Here is an 18,107-nt window from a genome sequence, read left to right on the forward strand (position 1 = left end):
TCCATGCCACACAAAGACAAAGTCTTCCTGGTAGTAGTGGTAGCATTTCCACCCCTTCAACCAAAAAAAAATGAATCTCCTATGTAATAATTACTGCATCATTTAGTTTCACCTATACCCCTCCCCCAAATTAATATCATTTTTATGAAAATTTAGGGTTTTCTGTGTTTTTAAAAATATCGGAGCAGAAGTCGTTTTAATACATACATTATAATATACAATTTTTGAACCAAATAAAATATTAAAAATCACACTCAACTTTAAACTTGATCATATGTAAAAAATAAAAGAAGTCCAGTATCAAGTACTGTGGGCCCACAGGCCTTTGAAATTGCAGTATTTATTAAAAAGGCCTATGTATAATATAAGTCATCACTTTATACCTTGGGTTTCCTTTATCAATAAATTTTGGCACAACTTTCACAAAACTGAAAGTTTTGGTTTTATTTTCAGCTAAAAAATGTAACAATTAAATGCGGTAATTATTAAACCAAAGTTGAAGAGTGCTTCTCAAGAAGCCTTATCAGAGAAAGTTTTTGCCTTTCTACTCAAAATAAGAAAATTTGACTTAACACCTGCTATAAATCACTTCATACAATAAGTATATTAAGTATATACATGTAATTAATTATCACAATTGTTTTCACTAGTCGTTAACCCGTGAAAAATCCACGGGTTCACCCGTCCTTTTTATACCGCATTGCGTCCTTCTCGCTATTGCGCAGCTAAGCTACCATTTTGCGTGACAGACAGACGTATACGGGTATTATAATATAGATTGAAAAATTTTTTATATATACATAGAAATATATCAAAATAAACATACCATGATTTAATTTACTCAAAAACATGAGTTTATAGTTTTTCTATTGTGCTGTATTGTATCTATGCATTATTTTTTTTTCTAAAAATAAAATATAGAAATACATTAAGGTCTATATAAAGCCGTTTTTAGGATAATATTTTTTGCTATAGAGAGAATCTGTAATGACCATTCTGTTCAGTTCATGTGCACACACTTTTCTAATTTTGTTTTATATATAAATGCTTATTCAAAAAAAAGTTTACCAAAGAAAAATTATGATCAAATACAGTATTTATCATTTTTTGTATTTTCAGGAGATTAAATATTTGTGATGTGTACTTGAGGAAATCATAGTTATCCATAAATCTAAATTTTTAACAAAAATTTATTGTTTGGCTATCTTGGTTTTCCCAGGGACAAAAAGTCAACAAAGAACATTATTTGTGCTCCAACAGCTAGCTAGCTGACTATCACCACTTAAATAGCTCAATTATGAATCTAGGTTAGCTAACATTATCAACAAATTTTAAAAGAAAAACCAAAAAAATGAAGGGGGAGGGGGGGGGGGGGAGGGGGAATGAGTGCCATATTTGGATTTATTAACAAAAATTATATCAGATAGGAAATTTTAAATACAGTGGTCATTGCATGATCATTTATTTATAAAAAATGGTGCCAAAGCTTAGTTTAGTGGTTAAAACCCTAGACTTAGTGCAGGAGACCAGGGTTCAATTCCCCTTGGTTGCAATTTATTCAATATGAGCGAGATAGATATATAGATGTGCATATTTTACACAAGCTAGCCTCTTAAATATTGAGGGATATACCCTGTCAATTATTTCCAGGGGGGGGGGGGGGGGGGGGCTTTTGCCTGGATGGGGAGTCATAGAGTACTTAATGCTCATTTTGAGCTATGTAGAGAGCCAATTAGGGCCCGTGCTCCACTCCACCAGCAACATTCAACAGCCTAGGTGTGCCCAGGTGTGCCACCATCTCCCCAAATTTCCTCACATGGCGAATCGAATCCTGAGCTAGAACCACTAATCTACGGCACCATAAAGCATAGCGCGCGGTCGTGTAACTAGCCAAGCTTTTAGTAGGCTACCATACGATATATAGCAAGATTTGTTTAATAGAGAAAAATCTTTGTTAAACTTTGTTACGTTGCCATTATGCATCAATAGATACATTATTTTACTACGTAGCGCATTATGTTTTAGTGGCGTGGGGGGAGGACAGGAAAGAAAAATTGACACTTAAAATTACTTTCATTTTCAAAATTCATCTCCCGCCATAACGACGCCATCTTTATATACCCACCATAATATAAAACAGAACAGTGTTTTAAAGATAGGGAGCCAACAAAACTAGAAAGCTGCTTGATAACTATTAGGGCCGCAGAAAAATGTTGTGGTCGTTGTTGCAATGATGCGAAAAAAATAGAAAACACAGGAAGAGAGATCGTTGTAAACAAGACAAAAAAGAAAGGGCTTGGTATTTTGTATAAAGCTTTTTTTAATGCAATTATAGCAAATGGAGTCGATTTTTAAGACAAGATACTTCTTAAGAAACCTTTTAAATAGGCCTTGACCAATTAGTCTTACCACTACTTCAACTTTGTCTGTAGCTAGAGCTACCTAGATTGCTAAGTTTTTTGGGTAAGTTGGTGCTAGCTATAGTGCTAGGTAGCTATATAGCTAGCTAATGTTTTATATCCACCCCCTTTTCTCTTTTGCCCCCACCCCTTACCTTTTTAGAGCTTGCAATCTTTTCATTATTTATTATTTTTATAAGTTATTCAATAAAAAGTATTCTTCTGTGAATGAAGTCATTTAAAGTTTTGTCTGCTATGAAACAAGTCAAAGAGGGTTGTTCGATATGGGATTTCTGAATTAGGATACCATTTTATATTTTATCATGGTGGTTAAAACTGAACGTTAAACCCCCACACCACACATATCACACACTAAGCCGCGCGACACTTTTCTTCCCTAGACAGTTTGTTATTATTTGAGTAGCAGACCATCCACAACCATTCCACCACCTCCTAATGACCTGAGCAGTGTATGCAGAAAAAGTTTTAGGATCATGTGCATGTGATGAACTGTTACACAGATATCAGAGTTTAAAGTTATTCCATAGCGGCATTAACCCACCTGTTCTGAAACATGTGATAATTTCATATTATATATTCAATTCAATTTATTTATTTGCCATAGAAAAGTTGAAATTACAGTAGGTATAATCCATTATGTAAATAGTTACATATAGTTATATTCAATGGCTAAGGACCAATACCATACCAAAGCTAATAGTAATGGTGAAGGACACCAAATGAGTAACAAGGGTAAAGTGTATAGGAAGGGAAAATACTATTCCATTATCCCCATACAAACCAAAGGGCAAAAATAATAATAATAATAGGACGAAGAAAATTGACACACACACACGCACTTTAAGATATAAATCCATGTTGACAGACACATACATACACAGCACGTACAAACACTCACACACACGACTGAAGGGTCATTTCATGTGTCCAGAAAAAATCTGTTGAGTTTATATTTTATAACAGAATTTGACAATGTGATAAAGGATAAAGAGGTAATTTTTTGTAAATTATTCCAGGAAGTAGTGCATTGAGATCTAATTGAGTTGGTACCAAAATGTTTGAGAGAAAGTGGTCAAGCATTCCAGCAGTTTTGTACCTGGTATTGTAATGGTGTTGATGGATCTTGATATCCTAGGTTTCTGTTAGAGCTATAGGAGTGGAATCAGTGAGAACATATTTAACAAAGAGAATGTTGGAGATTTGTACAATATCCAAAAAAATTTTAAGACCAAGTTGATAAAAGATAGGACAGGTTGACCCCAGGCTTGACAACAATAAATAAGATTTGAATAAAAAAGGGAGTAATAGACCTGGATGGTTACTCTCAGTGGCATATAGTGTCTAAGCTTAGCAATAGCACAATTAGCAGACCTTAATTTCTTTGCAGTATCATTAGTTTGAGGTTTCCAGGATAAGGTGTCGTCGAGAAGAAGACCAAGATATTTGACACAGGTAGTTTGGGAGATATTTTTGCCATTAACTTTAAGGTTGAAGGTCCAATTGATTGGTTTGTTTTTAGGCTTAAAGATGATAAATTCTGTCTTGATGACATTGAGAGATATTTTGTTGGCATTTAAAGAGTTAGTTGAAGTGGCCCCTAATTACCCACAGTCATTTTCAAGATATCAGGTGTCAAACATAAAAATGCAATGCAACAGCTTCTCTAATCTTAAAAATGCTAATGATGATAAATGTCAATATGTCGGTCCAAAGCATTGATTTTGTGCCTTAACGTCAGAAAAGTTTACTAATACATAAAACACATGAACTATACTTTGCCTGCTATGGACTGATGATGCAGAATGAGCCTATTAATATATATAATTAAATCCCTGCTGTATTTAGTAAAACATTTGAGTTATTGAATTTAATCCATGCCAGTGACCTATACAGCCAATTGCCAAATAAATTATTGTCAAATTTTCTCTGCTTAGGGTAACCAAAACATCTGATATATACATAAAATATATTTTAAAATCTGCTTTCTTTATCTTTGTTTTTAACTAATTTTCCTTAAAAATTAGAAATTTTCTCCTTAAATCTGCAATTCTTCCCAATATTTACTTGTAGGACTCCCCTGATATGCTTAGCCAATTTGCTCACAAGAAAGAGTAATGACAAAATGCAGCAGCAGACAAATCAAAACACACTTGCTTCATGCATGATAGCATTATTGACATCTAAAATGTGCCCCCCCCCCCTCCCTGAACCATATTTTTATTATGTTAAACCACTTTGATACTAACTTGATTTCCATTTTGTCTATTAGACACAAGTCTGCAAAATCTTGAGAAAAAAAAGCCATGCTATTCTCAAAAAAAGCCTGTAAATTTATATAACATCTGGATAATCGGTATATAATAAACAGAGAAATTCTTTTGTTTTTTAACATTAGCTCCTAGTAGAGTCTGAAAATCATAAAAAGATAAATACATGGCAAGCGTTTTTTGTTGGTTTTTGAAATTTGCATTTTAAATTCTCATCAAAATCCTTGAAATTTAAAATATTCTAGCTGTGAAAAGCTATTTTTTTTAATTAGATTTAATTGATGGCATGTAATACATATAATTTGATTTTTTTCATTTGAATTGATGAATAAAGTCTGTGCTACGACACAGATTCTTAGAACAACTAGTCATTTTTACTTAAACACTTACTGATCATAATGCAACAATGGAATTAAAGTTTTGAAACAAACACTGCTTTGGGTAAAAAGTGCTGTTTTGTTTTTTTCTTAAAGAAAACAAAAGCATGATGCTTATCACAGAGAAGGGATTAAAGAATTTTGTTAATAACTGTAGCAAGATAAAATTTTGTTGTGGTTGTTGATGTTGTTATTGTGTTATGACAGACATTATTTTAAATGTTGAAAGTGTGCCAAATTATACACTTTTACCACAAGGTAATTGGATTATGTAATGTCTCAGCTATGTGTTAAAATTGATGACAAATAGAAATATTATTCATGTCATCAACAAGAGTATATTATCAGTCTTTTAATTCACATATTTTAATATGATTTATTGTAGTTTTATTTTGTAGACTTATCTATACACGTTATATATATGTTACAATCTGACTTGGAGTATGTCGGCAGTAACAGTATCTGAACATACAAGCCCCAGTTCGGGATCATTAAGTCGGAAAAACAGCAACTTTGCAATTAGAAATATATTTCGTTCATCAAAACGACATCGAAGTAAAGAAAGTATTGACACAGTCAGTACGAAATCATGTGAAAAGGAGCAGGTCAAGTCATCCAGCGAGCCAAAGCAGGATACAATGATGTGCAACGTTTGTTTTTCCTGGAAAAATACTTCGTTGTTTCCAGTTTTGTTGAGTTGCGAACATAGGAATTGTATAGATTGTTTAAAACAATATCTTGTAATAGCTGTCAAAGAGTGCAGAGTTATGGTGTCTTGTCCTGAATGCTCAGAAGTGTTTCATCCTTCAGATGTGAAGATGATTTTTAATGATGACAATTTGTTTGCAAAATATGAAGAGTTCACTTTACGTCGAGCTTTAGTTGGAATACCTGATATTAGATGGTGCCCAGCGCCAGACTGTGGATATGCAGTTATTGCTTCTGGCTGTGCTAGTTGTCCACAGTTAAAGTGCATGAGACCAGGATGTAGTTATGAATTTTGTTACCATTGTCGGCAGTTGTGGCACCCAAACACAACTTGTGATTTAGCTCGCATGCAAAATCAGTTTGAAATAAGGTCCTTGTCATCTGCAGATCGAAAATCTTCAAATATGCATGAGGACATAAAACCATGTCCGAAGTGCATGGCCCTTATAATTAAAATGGATGATGGTTCGTGTAATCACATGACTTGTGCAGTATGCGGAGGAGAATTTTGTTGGTTGTGTATGAAAGAAATATCAGATTTGCATTACTTAAGGTACTTCTTTAGATGTTTCCTTTTTGTACAAGTAAAACAGCACTTGCAGATTTTTTCTTAATCAACAATGAAATAACTGAATTTGATTTTGTGCTCTTTTGTGTTGTAAAAATTGCTTTTTTTATATTTAGCCCATCTGGCTGTACATTTTGGGGAAAGAAACCATGGAGTCGCAAAAAGAAAATAATGTGGCAAATGGGAACCCTGATTGGGGCTCCTGTGGGAATAGGTTTGGCTGCGGGCGTTGTTCTACCCGCGATGATGATTGGTATTCCAATATACGTTGGCAGAAGGGTAGGTCTAAAACTATTTTTAAATGATCAGGGAACATTTTTAGGTGAAATTGAAAACTGGTAGCTTTTCATTAATTATTAGAATTATGGCGATCATATTTACCATAGAGATATATGTTATTATATCTTTATGTGAACAACACTGTTCATTTAAAACCTGGTATTCACTTTTTTGTATAAACCAACAAACAGTACATGAAGTGAATTTATTTTAAATTTACACCATAGTGTAGCGAATATATATACTTTTTTTTGTTTAGTAAGTATAATATACTCTAAATTAAAAATTGTACTATTTATAAAAAAATTAAATTCTTTCGACTTCGATCCTTATGCTTTTACACACGAGGCATGTGTTCGTCTAACAATATGATAGTTGTGTGTAAGCTGGCCTTTGTATAAGCAAGGTTTCTAGTCTACATGCACCCATTTTAAACCAGACAATCAACTCTGTGAGTACATTTGCAAGAAAAGATTTTTCTCTTTACTGTATGTTTGTTTTTAGATTCGTGAGCGATTTGATTATTCCGAAAATGTGCACAAGAGAAACCTTGCAATAACAGGCGGCGTGGCGTTGTCAGTCATCGTATCACCGTTCTTAGCCGCCCTTACCGTAGGAGTGGGCGTTCCAATAGCTTTAGGATATGTTTATGGCGTAGTTCCAGTGTCGCTTTGTCGAAGTGGCGGTTGCACTGGCGTAACCAAATCTAGAAATGGTCATGGCGTGAATTTTGAATTTAACGAACGTGAAGATACGTACACACTTCCTGGCGTTGCCAGCGTTAAAAGCAGCCCAGTGCGGCGTAACAGTGGTAACAGCAGCATGTTGGATACAGCCAGTGTTTTAACTCAAGGCGGTAGCGTTCTAACAGTTAAAGCTACCATAACCAAAGGTATGTTGCTGGGTGTTTTTTAAATACTACTAGTCTTGTGTTATGGTATTGTTCTGCTCCACTTTTGTTTTTATTGTTTTAAATTCTCTTTTTGATCTCAGAAATATAAGTCTGGTGGTCACGTGCCACCTGTTAACTGTTTCCTCTCTTTTAAAGATCACCAACCAAGCATTTCCGGAAGCAACGACAGCACAAGTTTGGATGGACGTTCTTTTATCACGTCGTTTCGAAGTCGGGACCATGACGTTGACTCCCACGCGTCCTTAATACCTGCACCAAGAAGCACGACCATTAGCATAACTAGTAGTTTAGACAATGTAAATACGAAATCAGCAAGTAACAGCAATATAAGTCGCCTACCGGAAGTTAGTTGCGAAGAGACGAACAGTAATTGCAGTGTCCGTAAACTTGCTGATGATACACATTCAATAGGCTCGTGTTCGTCGAGCAGAGTTAACGACAATACGTCGTCGTCAAGTCGTTTATCACAACACTCGCACGGGAATTCAGCAGACACTTCAGTTATCGCCGAGGAAAGCTCGGCAGCGATTGACGCTGCTAGTGTAGTTTCAAATACACAAGTACGGCCATGAAGCGTGCGTCTGCATTTATTTATGTTTTGTCTGTTTTCTTTCCTTTTTGATGATACCACTTCGTCCTGTATTATGTATTTAAAAGTTTGACAGTGGTGCGTTGAACGTATTTGCAGACTGTCTTTCTTAAGTTATGCTACTTGATTGATCTGATAATTTTTGTTAGATGTTTTGGCAGGAACTACCCCTTCTGTTTTTTGTTTCGTTACTTAAGGTCACTTCTTATTAAGGCGTTCTTGGTCGCACCTCACGTTTGCAGACGGACGCATCTTCTACGAATTATTAAACATTAAGAAAACGTATTTATCTTCAATGCAATGAAAGACTATCATATTGTGTGGCAACGTTTAAATACTTTAATAAAAACAGCCTTGAGAAGAAACTCTTCGCGTATTTTGTTTGTAAACTTTTTGTTTGTTTTTTTTGTTTTATTTGCTTTATTTATTTGCTTTATTTTTTTTATATTCTTAAACTTACATTTCTTTCTCTTGATGATTTTTAGACATGCTTTCTTATTGTATTGTTTTCTGATCCACATTATCTTGATTATCTGAACGCCTCGAACACAAAGCCTTTAAAAACACAGCCCTAATAACATACTGACTTTCAGGAGTATCAGTTTTGGTCTTGGGAACAGAGACGGTGTTTTTGTGAAGGTTTGGTCGGCCAATAATTGTTCTTATTGCTTTAAAGCAATCTGATAGTCTTTTCTCTATTAGCCGTCAGTTCTCTCAATGTATTGAGTATACGTGAAATTATCCTATGATTTAGATCGTTTGTACTCCTTATCTTTACGTGAAGGAATAAGCAGAAAAAAAGGTCAGTGTCAATAGAGGTTCGAGTAATTGAGCTCTTGTCACTCGTTTAGCCACCATACCTAGTTTTTGTAGAACTGAAACATTGAAAAGTACCTAATGAGCTTCAAAACAACCGTCGAACTGTATAAGTGCGACTTTTGTTTCTCCGTAATGATAAGGGATTTATTTTACTTCATTCTTACAGCATAACTATTACCTTACTATTCCACGCGAGACTTGCCTTTATGTTTCCCCTGCTCTTTGTTAGCATAACTCGGGTCGAATATATGCCCTGGCTTTTTTGCTTTTTTCTTAAATATTGCTTTTTAACTAATTGGGGACTGATAACGAAGTATTTTAACATGGAGTTTAAATGTAGGGTTGTCGCTGAATTATCTTGCGTAAAAGTCTAACAAACGCGCGAAATTAAGTCTTTCTATCGGTATAAGTAAAATGTGGTGCAGCGCGAAAATTATACTTGATCCTGAGTTAAAATGGATGTGACTACTATCTAATTCGCTACAATTCTTTCGAACAAAAATCTCTCATGAGAGGTGAAGCTCGTTCCCAGGATATTTTTCCTTCATTCCGACAAGAACGAGAATAATTTATTTGACTTTTTTTATCGTCTTTCTTGTATATAACAGGTGAAAAGCCAGGTATTGAGGTTGACGTTACGAAATAAAGAACGCAGCTTTGTGCGTAGGCTTATTTTCTTTTTGTAAATATTATTGTAGAGGAGTTGTATATGAAGCTTTTGTAGTCGTTAAATCTTACAGAAGGGTTAATAATAAATTATTTTTACGAATTATGGGAGTGTCTTCTTTTCTCTTGAGGCTGATGTTGTAGCATATTCACATAAAGCCTCCATTTCTTTACACCATTGGAGTATCTGTTGTATTTAGAAGCAGTAAAAACACGTGTAAACGCTACTCTATGTTTTTTAACTGAACTTAATGTCTCGATAACCTCAAACACAACATTCCCCCCCCCCCCCCCCCCTCTTCAGTTCAATATGACTTTACGATATCACTTTACTAAACATAACAAGTTTGCAGATTGTCTTTTTATACATAGATTTACAATAAATCCGTTACTGTTGTTCAGGTAGGTAAATTTTCATGAAAATAGTCTAGTCTTCTTCTAATTCTTTGAGGATATTTTCGTACGTATAACTCCGTAGATCTGGTAGTAGTTTCGTATTCTCCTGGAGTGCCAATATCGTCCTCTTCCTCCCCCTCTTGACCAAAGTTGGTTGGTTTAAGCTTGGACAAGAACTTAAAGTGTTGAACGTTGCATGTGATAGTATGTCCTAGTCGGCTTGCCGTCAATTTTGTACCTTGAACTCGTCTGACACAGTATGGTTTTGGATCAAAAGGGCTTGAAAGCTTGCTCGATAATATCGGCTTTTGTGAGTTTGTCTAGTTCTTTGTCGACTTTTTAACGGACGTGAAAAAGGATACGTCGTGGTTGTTAAGCGACAGGTTTAACGCTTTCATTGATGTGTAATTTTTCTGGCTCTTATAGGGCATAGAAACTTTTCACGAAGAAAAACAAAGTGAAAAAAGCGGTGTTGCTTGCACTAACGTAACAGATGTAGCATCTTAAGGTTTACGCGATTCTAGACAGCATTTACAACTCTTAAAGTCATTGATATACCAGCTTGATACAGTGCTCAATTTTTTAATCTTTACTGTCAGTTACTTCTCCTAATTGTCCTAAGCCTTTTACCATACTTTCTTATTCGCTTTTCCCTGCCGCTGTTGTTGTATCCTCAAAAATTACTATATGCTCTTCCCAACATTACAATCGAGAAAATTGCCATACCGATCGGATCGCCTTAGGTAGTTCTTCTTTTTAGCGTAGCACAGTTATAGCCGTACTAGTACCTTAGCAGTTAGTCATATAATTTTAATGGGTACAATATTTCAATGTTATGAGTCATAGCATATGAATTCCGTGATGGTCATAGCATGTCTTCTGATATTGTTGAATGTATTTTCTGTACCTACGCAGCAGTGATTGATGATGAAAAGTTAACAACGTCTTCAGGATCCTTAGGATCTGTCGGCTCCTGCACGCCGTTATTACACGGAGTGCCTACCCAGGAACGGGATTATACTCTCTTGATTTGTGTGTCGGTTCCAACTTCTTCTATTATAAACACGGCTGTTTCCAGCGGGCAATATTTCGGAAACTCAGACTGCGCATGTCTAAACATTTTTTTTTTTGAATTAGTACTGGGGCGAGATCCGTTTAAATGTAAACATATTTTAGACTAGCTAACCTTTATTTGGATACAGCTTTATACTTTATACCCACTGAAATCTTAAAACTGAGATTTGATAACAAAAATTTATTCATTTATCAATAAAATTTTGAAAAAGTTATTACAATTAAGTCTCATTTGTTTATCAGCTACCACAACAAGCTTAGATTTTATGTCTTTTTCTTAATGAAAACAGATACCTTCTCAATCCTGTTAAATTCTTGTAAACACGAAGTTATCCTGGCAAAAAATTTGGTTAAAAGATGTAGTTGAGGCTTAAAAAACTGCTCTTAATATATGTCCTGTGAAAAATAAAATTATAAAATATTATTATTATATAACAGTTAAAAACACGAGTTAAAAATACTAGCTTTACAAGAAGGCATAAAATAATTTATTACAGATTAAAAAAGCTTTTAGTGTTTCTTACGAAACTTGGTAAAGTATCCAATTTTCGAATTTCAATTGGTAAGTCATTATAAATCTTTGATCCCATAAATTTAAAACCAGATCTATTAACTTCAAGTCTCACTCTAGGTATTTTCAGTAAGTAATTCTTGTTTCGGGTGTTTTTACTGTGCGATCTTATCTCGAAGAAATCTTCAAAATTGCTACACACTGCTTTTTCCAAGCATTTTCTGACGAGTATGACAGCATGTTTCTTTATTTCATTCATAATCGGTACTTGCCGTTTCTCTGTCACCTTCGCAATTCTTCTATCAAGCGATTGAAGCTTAATTTGCTGACCGTTGGTAAGATTCAGGTTTGTAGTACAGCAGTAAAGAAGCGTTGGCAGCAGCATTCCGACGTAGATTTTAGTGATTGCATTGTTCGTAAAGTTAGATTTCAATGAGAGTAGTAAACAAAGCTTGGCAGACATTTTCTTGTAAAGACTTATAAAGTGATGGTTCATTGACAAAGTCTGGTCCAGAACAGTCCAAAGATACCGATATTCGGTGGTTGTGTTAATTAGCTTTCCGTTGATTTCCAAGTTCAAGGTTGATCCCTTTTTATTTAAATTTTTGCGAGTGTCGAATATCATCAATTTGGTTTTCCAGCCTTCAGATTTAATACAAGTCCGTTTTCAATGAAGTACTTGTCTACGTTTTTCAATCCAGCGTTGGAGGCGATCTCAAGTTGCTAGCTTGTTTTTTGTCCAATGTAAAACACGGTATCGTCCGCAAAGTTTAGTACTCTAGAATGTTTCAAACAATTTTCGAAATCATTGAAGTAGATTAAAAAGAGACAGGATCAAAGAATGGACCCCTGTGGTACACCACAAACAATGGGGTTGGGCTTCGACTATTGACCATTTACTTCACAAATCTGGGCGCGGTTAAACAAGTAGTCTGCGAACCAGTTTAGTGACAAATCTTTGACTCCATAACTTCTTAGTTTTGACAGAAAAATGGAGTGGCTTAAAGTATCGAAAGCCTTCGACAGGTCAACGTAAAGCGCACCATTAAATTCCCTTTGTCCATCTCCTTCCTGATTTCCTCTGTCAGATAGAGTGTGGCTAATTCGGTAGATCGTTTTTTCCTGTATCCGTATTTGCTGGGTGTTAAAATTTCATTTTCTTTAAGATAGTTCACAAGTTGAACATAAACAGCTCTCATCATTATTTTAGATATGACCGGTAGGATGGACATCGGTCGATAGTCTGACATTTCGTCCATTTTCCCGCCCTTGTGGAGTGGGATGACTTTCGCCAACTTCCATTCAGTTGGTATGTTGGCTGTTTTTAGCGACAAGTTGATGATGAACGATAAGGGACTTGATATGGCTGTGGCTCCGTCTTTCAAAAATCCTGATGGTACTTGGTTATAACCTGTAGCTCTCTTGCGCTGCAACTTTTTCAGCTGACTTTCAACAAATACATTTGAAACGTAAGTGAACGCAAAACCGGAATTCGTATTTTCAGTCACTTCACTTGGCTTACCCCATATAAATTCCTTCATTGGCAGTGCAACAGATTTAAGTTTATTTGCACATGTGGAAAAATATGAACAAAAACTACCAGCTTTCTGCAGCCGATGATGAAAATGCTTTTCATAATTTTCCAAAATTTGCTATATGCTAAAGTAGGCTTAACTAGGGGAAGCTGAATTGTTTTAACAAGAATTACAAAAATGGTTGGCTTTAAAATTATTATCACATCCTTCATCAACACCTTGCAGACAAAACAGAATATGAGCTTGAGCATAAGTATTTTTAGCATTTAATGATGTAAATACAGGCTCAACTTTGCACCACAGTTAAGAAAATACGAAATTTGGTTTTTGGTTTTTGATGTATCTGTAAAGTCTGGAGGCACAGCATAATTTTTCTTACCACTGGGAAATTAAAGTATTTGGCGAAAGGTGGCAAAAATTCTCTGTGTTCAGAGTACTAACCATGCTATCGCAACTAGTCTACCAAAACAAACTAAATTAAGTCTGATAGTACAAGTAAAAACAGCTTCATTCCCCACAAATTATATTGTGTTACACAAGTTCAATTGTACAAAGCGTCATCATCATATGTAAGATGGAATACATAAATGACTTACCTTGATGTTCTTCTTAGCAAGAAAGTAAAACAGAATTCTTACTATATATATACCTCAGGGTAAAGGAAAAACCCTAATGATGGAATGTTTAATAACTCCTGATTGCTTTGTTATATGGCTATGATACTTACTGAGTTTCAACATTTATCTATTAGACACCTGCATGCTAATTTTTTAGGTCCCATACCTTTCAGAGGCTTTGATATTGGCCATTACTCGAAACTACCCCTGAAAATCTCTATGAAATCCTTATAATGGGAAAAATATAATAACTCCTGTTAGGATTATTCTTAGAACTTGAAACTTGCAACACAACTTTGTTTCATCAAGAAGAATCATTTTGAATAATTTGAGCACGTGACTATTCCGATTTTCCGATTTTGTCGGATTTTACCCGAAAATCGGAAAAAAACGGATTTTCGGGCAATTTTTGGCAATTTTTTATCCGATCCATGTAAAAACCTGAAGATATGTTAAATAACTTTTATTTAGCTTTCAGAAACTTCGAACAGAATGTAAAAATTCGCTCTAGAACAAAAGTAATTATATTTTAAGCAGATAGTGGCATTTTTAACAATTTTCAAGCCTTTGATGACGTCACAGAAAATGTGCTGACGCAAGCAAATTTTTTTTCGCGCCATTTTGTTCCTTTTATGACGTACTATAAGTGTGCCAAGTTTGATTCAATTTGAACAACCCTATGAAAAGTTATTGAGGGGGGGGGGGGGGGGGGGGGGGGGCGGAATCCGCCCCCCCCCGGTCATAGTATGTTCGAAAAACCCCGGACCGAATAGGGTTAAACTAGTTTTATCAATTCCTATCTGACTTATTTCAACCAGAAAAATTACTTTTAATGGTTTTTGTACTTGTATCTATGTTAAAACAGATATGCTGTAAAAAATGCCTTATTGGCGTCCCCGAAAATTCCTAAATTAAAAAACTTAAGAACTGCAATGATAGGTCAATGTATATTGGGCTCTCTTTCATCGATCTGGTCTAAAACTATACCATATGAAGTTTTTAGCCATTGTTTTAATTTTTGCACAAGTTATTGGACTTTTACTATTAGCGAAAATTATGCTTCTTTATACTACCCACATAAAATTGCCACTTTGACTAATTGGTTAGGAATTATTAATTTTTTTAAAAAAATTCACAGACTTGTACTAATATCAAAATTCCTCAGATGAAATATCCTAGTAGTAAGCTATTAACATCTGCAGGAAATTATTATCAGTCTACGTGTGCTCTGGGCCTATTTCGTGAAGTGTTTAAGATAACAAGAATGATAAAGCATTATCTTCTTAACATAAAGCAATTGCAGAACTCTTTAAGTTTTTGGTCAACAACAACAACTTTAAAAATAACCCACTCTGCATTGAAATTTCTAGCTAGCTAGCTAGCTAGCTACATATGTTTTAATATCTATAGCTACGCAACTGTAATTATATTTTTGACATAAAGACTTGATTTAATGTAATAACTTTACGTATCTTTCTTGCACACTTATTGCATCTCATTGCAGCACACATGGTGAGTCACCATACAGTGTTTGTTGCATGCTTTCGTTTGGTCCGAAAAGCTTTTGATTGCTTTCATTTGGTCCGAAAAGTCATTGATTGCTTTCGTTTGGTCCGAAAAAACCCTCCTAATTGCTTTCGTTTGGTCCGAAATTCAAATTACACGGCATCGGTTACAAAGAAATTCAATGATTATTGAAAAATACATGCTGTGTCACATTTCGAATGCCGTAAATATGGGTCAAAGTCGTCAGTTTTTTGTTAACCAATCAGAATACCTTATTTCGGCCGCCAAGCCAATCACATTGCATGAAAATTCTTCGGATGTCAATCGCTTTTTGCCGTATCCATCAAATCAGTCACACAAGAGAAAGGTCCGTAAAATAAAGGTCAACGGTCGCAGGGACTGCAGGATCACAGTACCCTATTATTTTTTACGATTCTTAGTTTCTCGCGTGACGGCGCTGACGTACACTGGATCCGCCCCTGTTGTAGTTGGTATAACTAGTCGTTAGCCCGTGGAAAATCCACGGGCTCGCCTGTCCTTTTTATACCACATTGCGTGCTTCTCGCTATTGCGCAGCTAAGCTACTATTTTGCGTGACAGACAGACGGATGGACGGACAGACGTATACATACGGGCATTATAATATAGATAACGACAAGTAATTACTTTTGGTGGAAGTTCTTGACCAGTGTGTCTTCGAACGCAAGCGACGCAATCGTGATCGCCAATACTCAAGTGTATAACTTTTGTAGAACGAATTAGCGAGTGATTGTTTGTATAAATCAAATCTATAAGGGTGCTTGATTTTCTTGTTGTTCTCGTAGCCGCTGTTACCAACTAGTTAAATCCCTGGACAGCCATTAGCTCTTTAAATTCTGAATGATCATTTTTATTTTTATAGTTAACATTAAAGTCGCCCATAATGATAATTTTTAGCTATAGGTCGTTAACGGTCTCAAGCCTGTATTGAAAATATCCTTTCCACTTCTTGTGTAAGTGAAGTGAATTGTCCGGGGGTCGGTACATACAGCAGATTAGATAATGTTTCGCTTTTTCCGGGCATATTTCGATCCAAATGTTTTCTAAAAATTCACATTCAAGGTCTTCTCGTCGTTTCCAGTTTATATTCTCCGAAACACCTCCTCCTAGGCCAGTTTTTCGTCTCTTTTCTACAAACTGGAACCTCGGAATACAAAACAAGCTATCGCTTTCGTGTACAATATGTGTCTCTGAGAGAGATAAAATTGAGTTTTTCTCTCCCGAAAATAAAGCCGTAAGATTTGGTAAACAATTTGTCAAACCTCTACAGTTTTAGTGATGCACACCATCGCCGGCCAACGGCTTCAATAATTTTGAAAAACTAAAGCAAATCCGCTGAAATTGATTAAATGTGTGTTTTTAATCTCGGCCGCCATTTTGCGCCGCAACGTGCTCAAGCAATCAGCGCATAATGAGACAGGTCTATTTTATAAGTTGTTCCCATATCTCTTTGTTTTTCGCTATTTTAAATGCTTCTGTAATGTTAATGTTCAGCGTGTCTTTCAGTTGCTAAACCATCATTTTTACCAAGTTGTTCTCGGTTATAACACTTATCAACAAGACAAAATGCCCTGGGAACGAGGTTGCGCATTAACTCAACCTGGGAACGAGATTGAAAAAGAAAAAAATATATTTGGTTAGTAAGTCTAGTAACTTCGGCATCTGGTTAAGCAAGCACAGTCAGAGATGAAGAGATGTCGGATCAGTCAGAGGGTGATGGAATTTTTGACATGTCAATCTTTGGATTATTTTTTTTTACATATAGCTAGCTAGCTATCTAAGCGGCTAGCTAATTGTTTTCTAACTGCATAAATTCATCCTCCCTCTTCCACTCTTTGTAGATTGTTCTAGCTATATTATTGAAACCGTCGTTGGAATTGTTTTTACTGTAATACTATGTAAGAGTTTATGTGGGCTTTCCATGTGTGTGTGGTGTCTGCCTGTCAAATTTAAATCAAACATCTTTAAATAATTCTAGCTTCTTCAAGGGATCAAAGTAATAATCTAGCTAGCCTTTAAACTGCAGATAAGTTTGAGAAATGAAATGACATAATTTTCTCTGATCTGGTTTTGCGTCCTGGAACAATAATGGTCATTATCCCCCCTAATCCCCTCCACTTTGTCCAAGTAAGTGAAATTTGGATGATGTTAAAAAGGCTATAAAATGAAACACAAACTTTAGGATAAGAAAAATTGTCACACACCTTTTGTCAATAAAAAGGCTTGCAACTTTTTTTAAGCTTGCCACCATTTTTAATTTAATCAAAACAAACAAAATCGACAGACAGTATTGTTTGTTAGGCTCTCCCTTGTGCTTGCTTGGCAAGGCAAGATGAATAAGGTTCTAAAAAATACCATTCAAGAAGAAATAGAGCGATATAACAGAGATAGATATACACATGTCGAAGGTAATTCCAACCCCAGTAGTAGTGCTGTTACTACTACCGGTTTTACAACTGCGGTGGTTGCTAACAACAAAGGGAAATCAAAGAATAGCCTAACTTATTGAAAATCGAATTTAATTATTTTGCAGTCGCATTGAGTGAAAAAAGCTCAAACAAAACCACAATTTTATGTTATTTAAAAATTTCACAACAAAATTATGTCGGCATTTATTTTGCCGACGCAACAGTGGTATCAGGTCTATTTATATCTTAAGGTTCAACCCTTAGTTGATAAACTATAAAATTTAATAAAAGACCATAAAATATAAATTTTAATATAGCTGGCGCCCTGTGGAAACAATCCATTACCTATATGTTTTTGTGATTTTCTGGGCTAGCCACTTTAAATATTTATTATCAGCATGTCTTCCTTTTTTTC

The 18,107-nt window shown here is 35.3% G+C and overlaps 3 protein-coding genes across 3 annotated transcripts in view; 2 read left to right on the plus strand and 1 right to left on the minus strand.

Moving 5' to 3' along the window:
* Positions 1-914, minus strand: part of LOC130647336 (replication factor C subunit 1-like) — a 36,468-nt gene extending 35,554 nt beyond the window's left edge. Inside the window, exon 1 of the mRNA XM_057453148.1 lies at positions 827-914. Within this exon, the coding sequence (XP_057309131.1) occupies positions 827-829 (3 nt within the window). The 5' untranslated portion in view covers positions 830-914. The remainder of the gene's footprint in view (positions 1-826) is intronic.
* LOC130647338 (dual specificity tyrosine-phosphorylation-regulated kinase 4-like) overlaps positions 1-18,107 on the plus strand; it is a 76,491-nt gene that overhangs the window by 42,611 nt on the left and 15,773 nt on the right. The gene's annotated exons all lie outside the window — the stretch shown is intronic.
* Positions 5,083-9,712, plus strand: LOC130647340 (E3 ubiquitin-protein ligase RNF19A-like). The gene is made up of 4 exons (XM_057453153.1): positions 5,083-6,325; positions 6,457-6,619; positions 7,124-7,511; positions 7,668-9,712. Exons 1-4 carry the CDS (start codon positions 5,508-5,510, stop codon positions 8,102-8,104), a joined length of 1,806 nt encoding a protein of 601 aa, XP_057309136.1. The 5' UTR covers positions 5,083-5,507; the 3' UTR covers positions 8,105-9,712.

Source organism: Hydractinia symbiolongicarpus, chromosome 6 (assembly GCF_029227915.1).
Source record: "Hydractinia symbiolongicarpus strain clone_291-10 chromosome 6, HSymV2.1, whole genome shotgun sequence".
Classification (NCBI taxonomy): domain Eukaryota; kingdom Metazoa; phylum Cnidaria; class Hydrozoa; order Anthoathecata; family Hydractiniidae; genus Hydractinia; species Hydractinia symbiolongicarpus.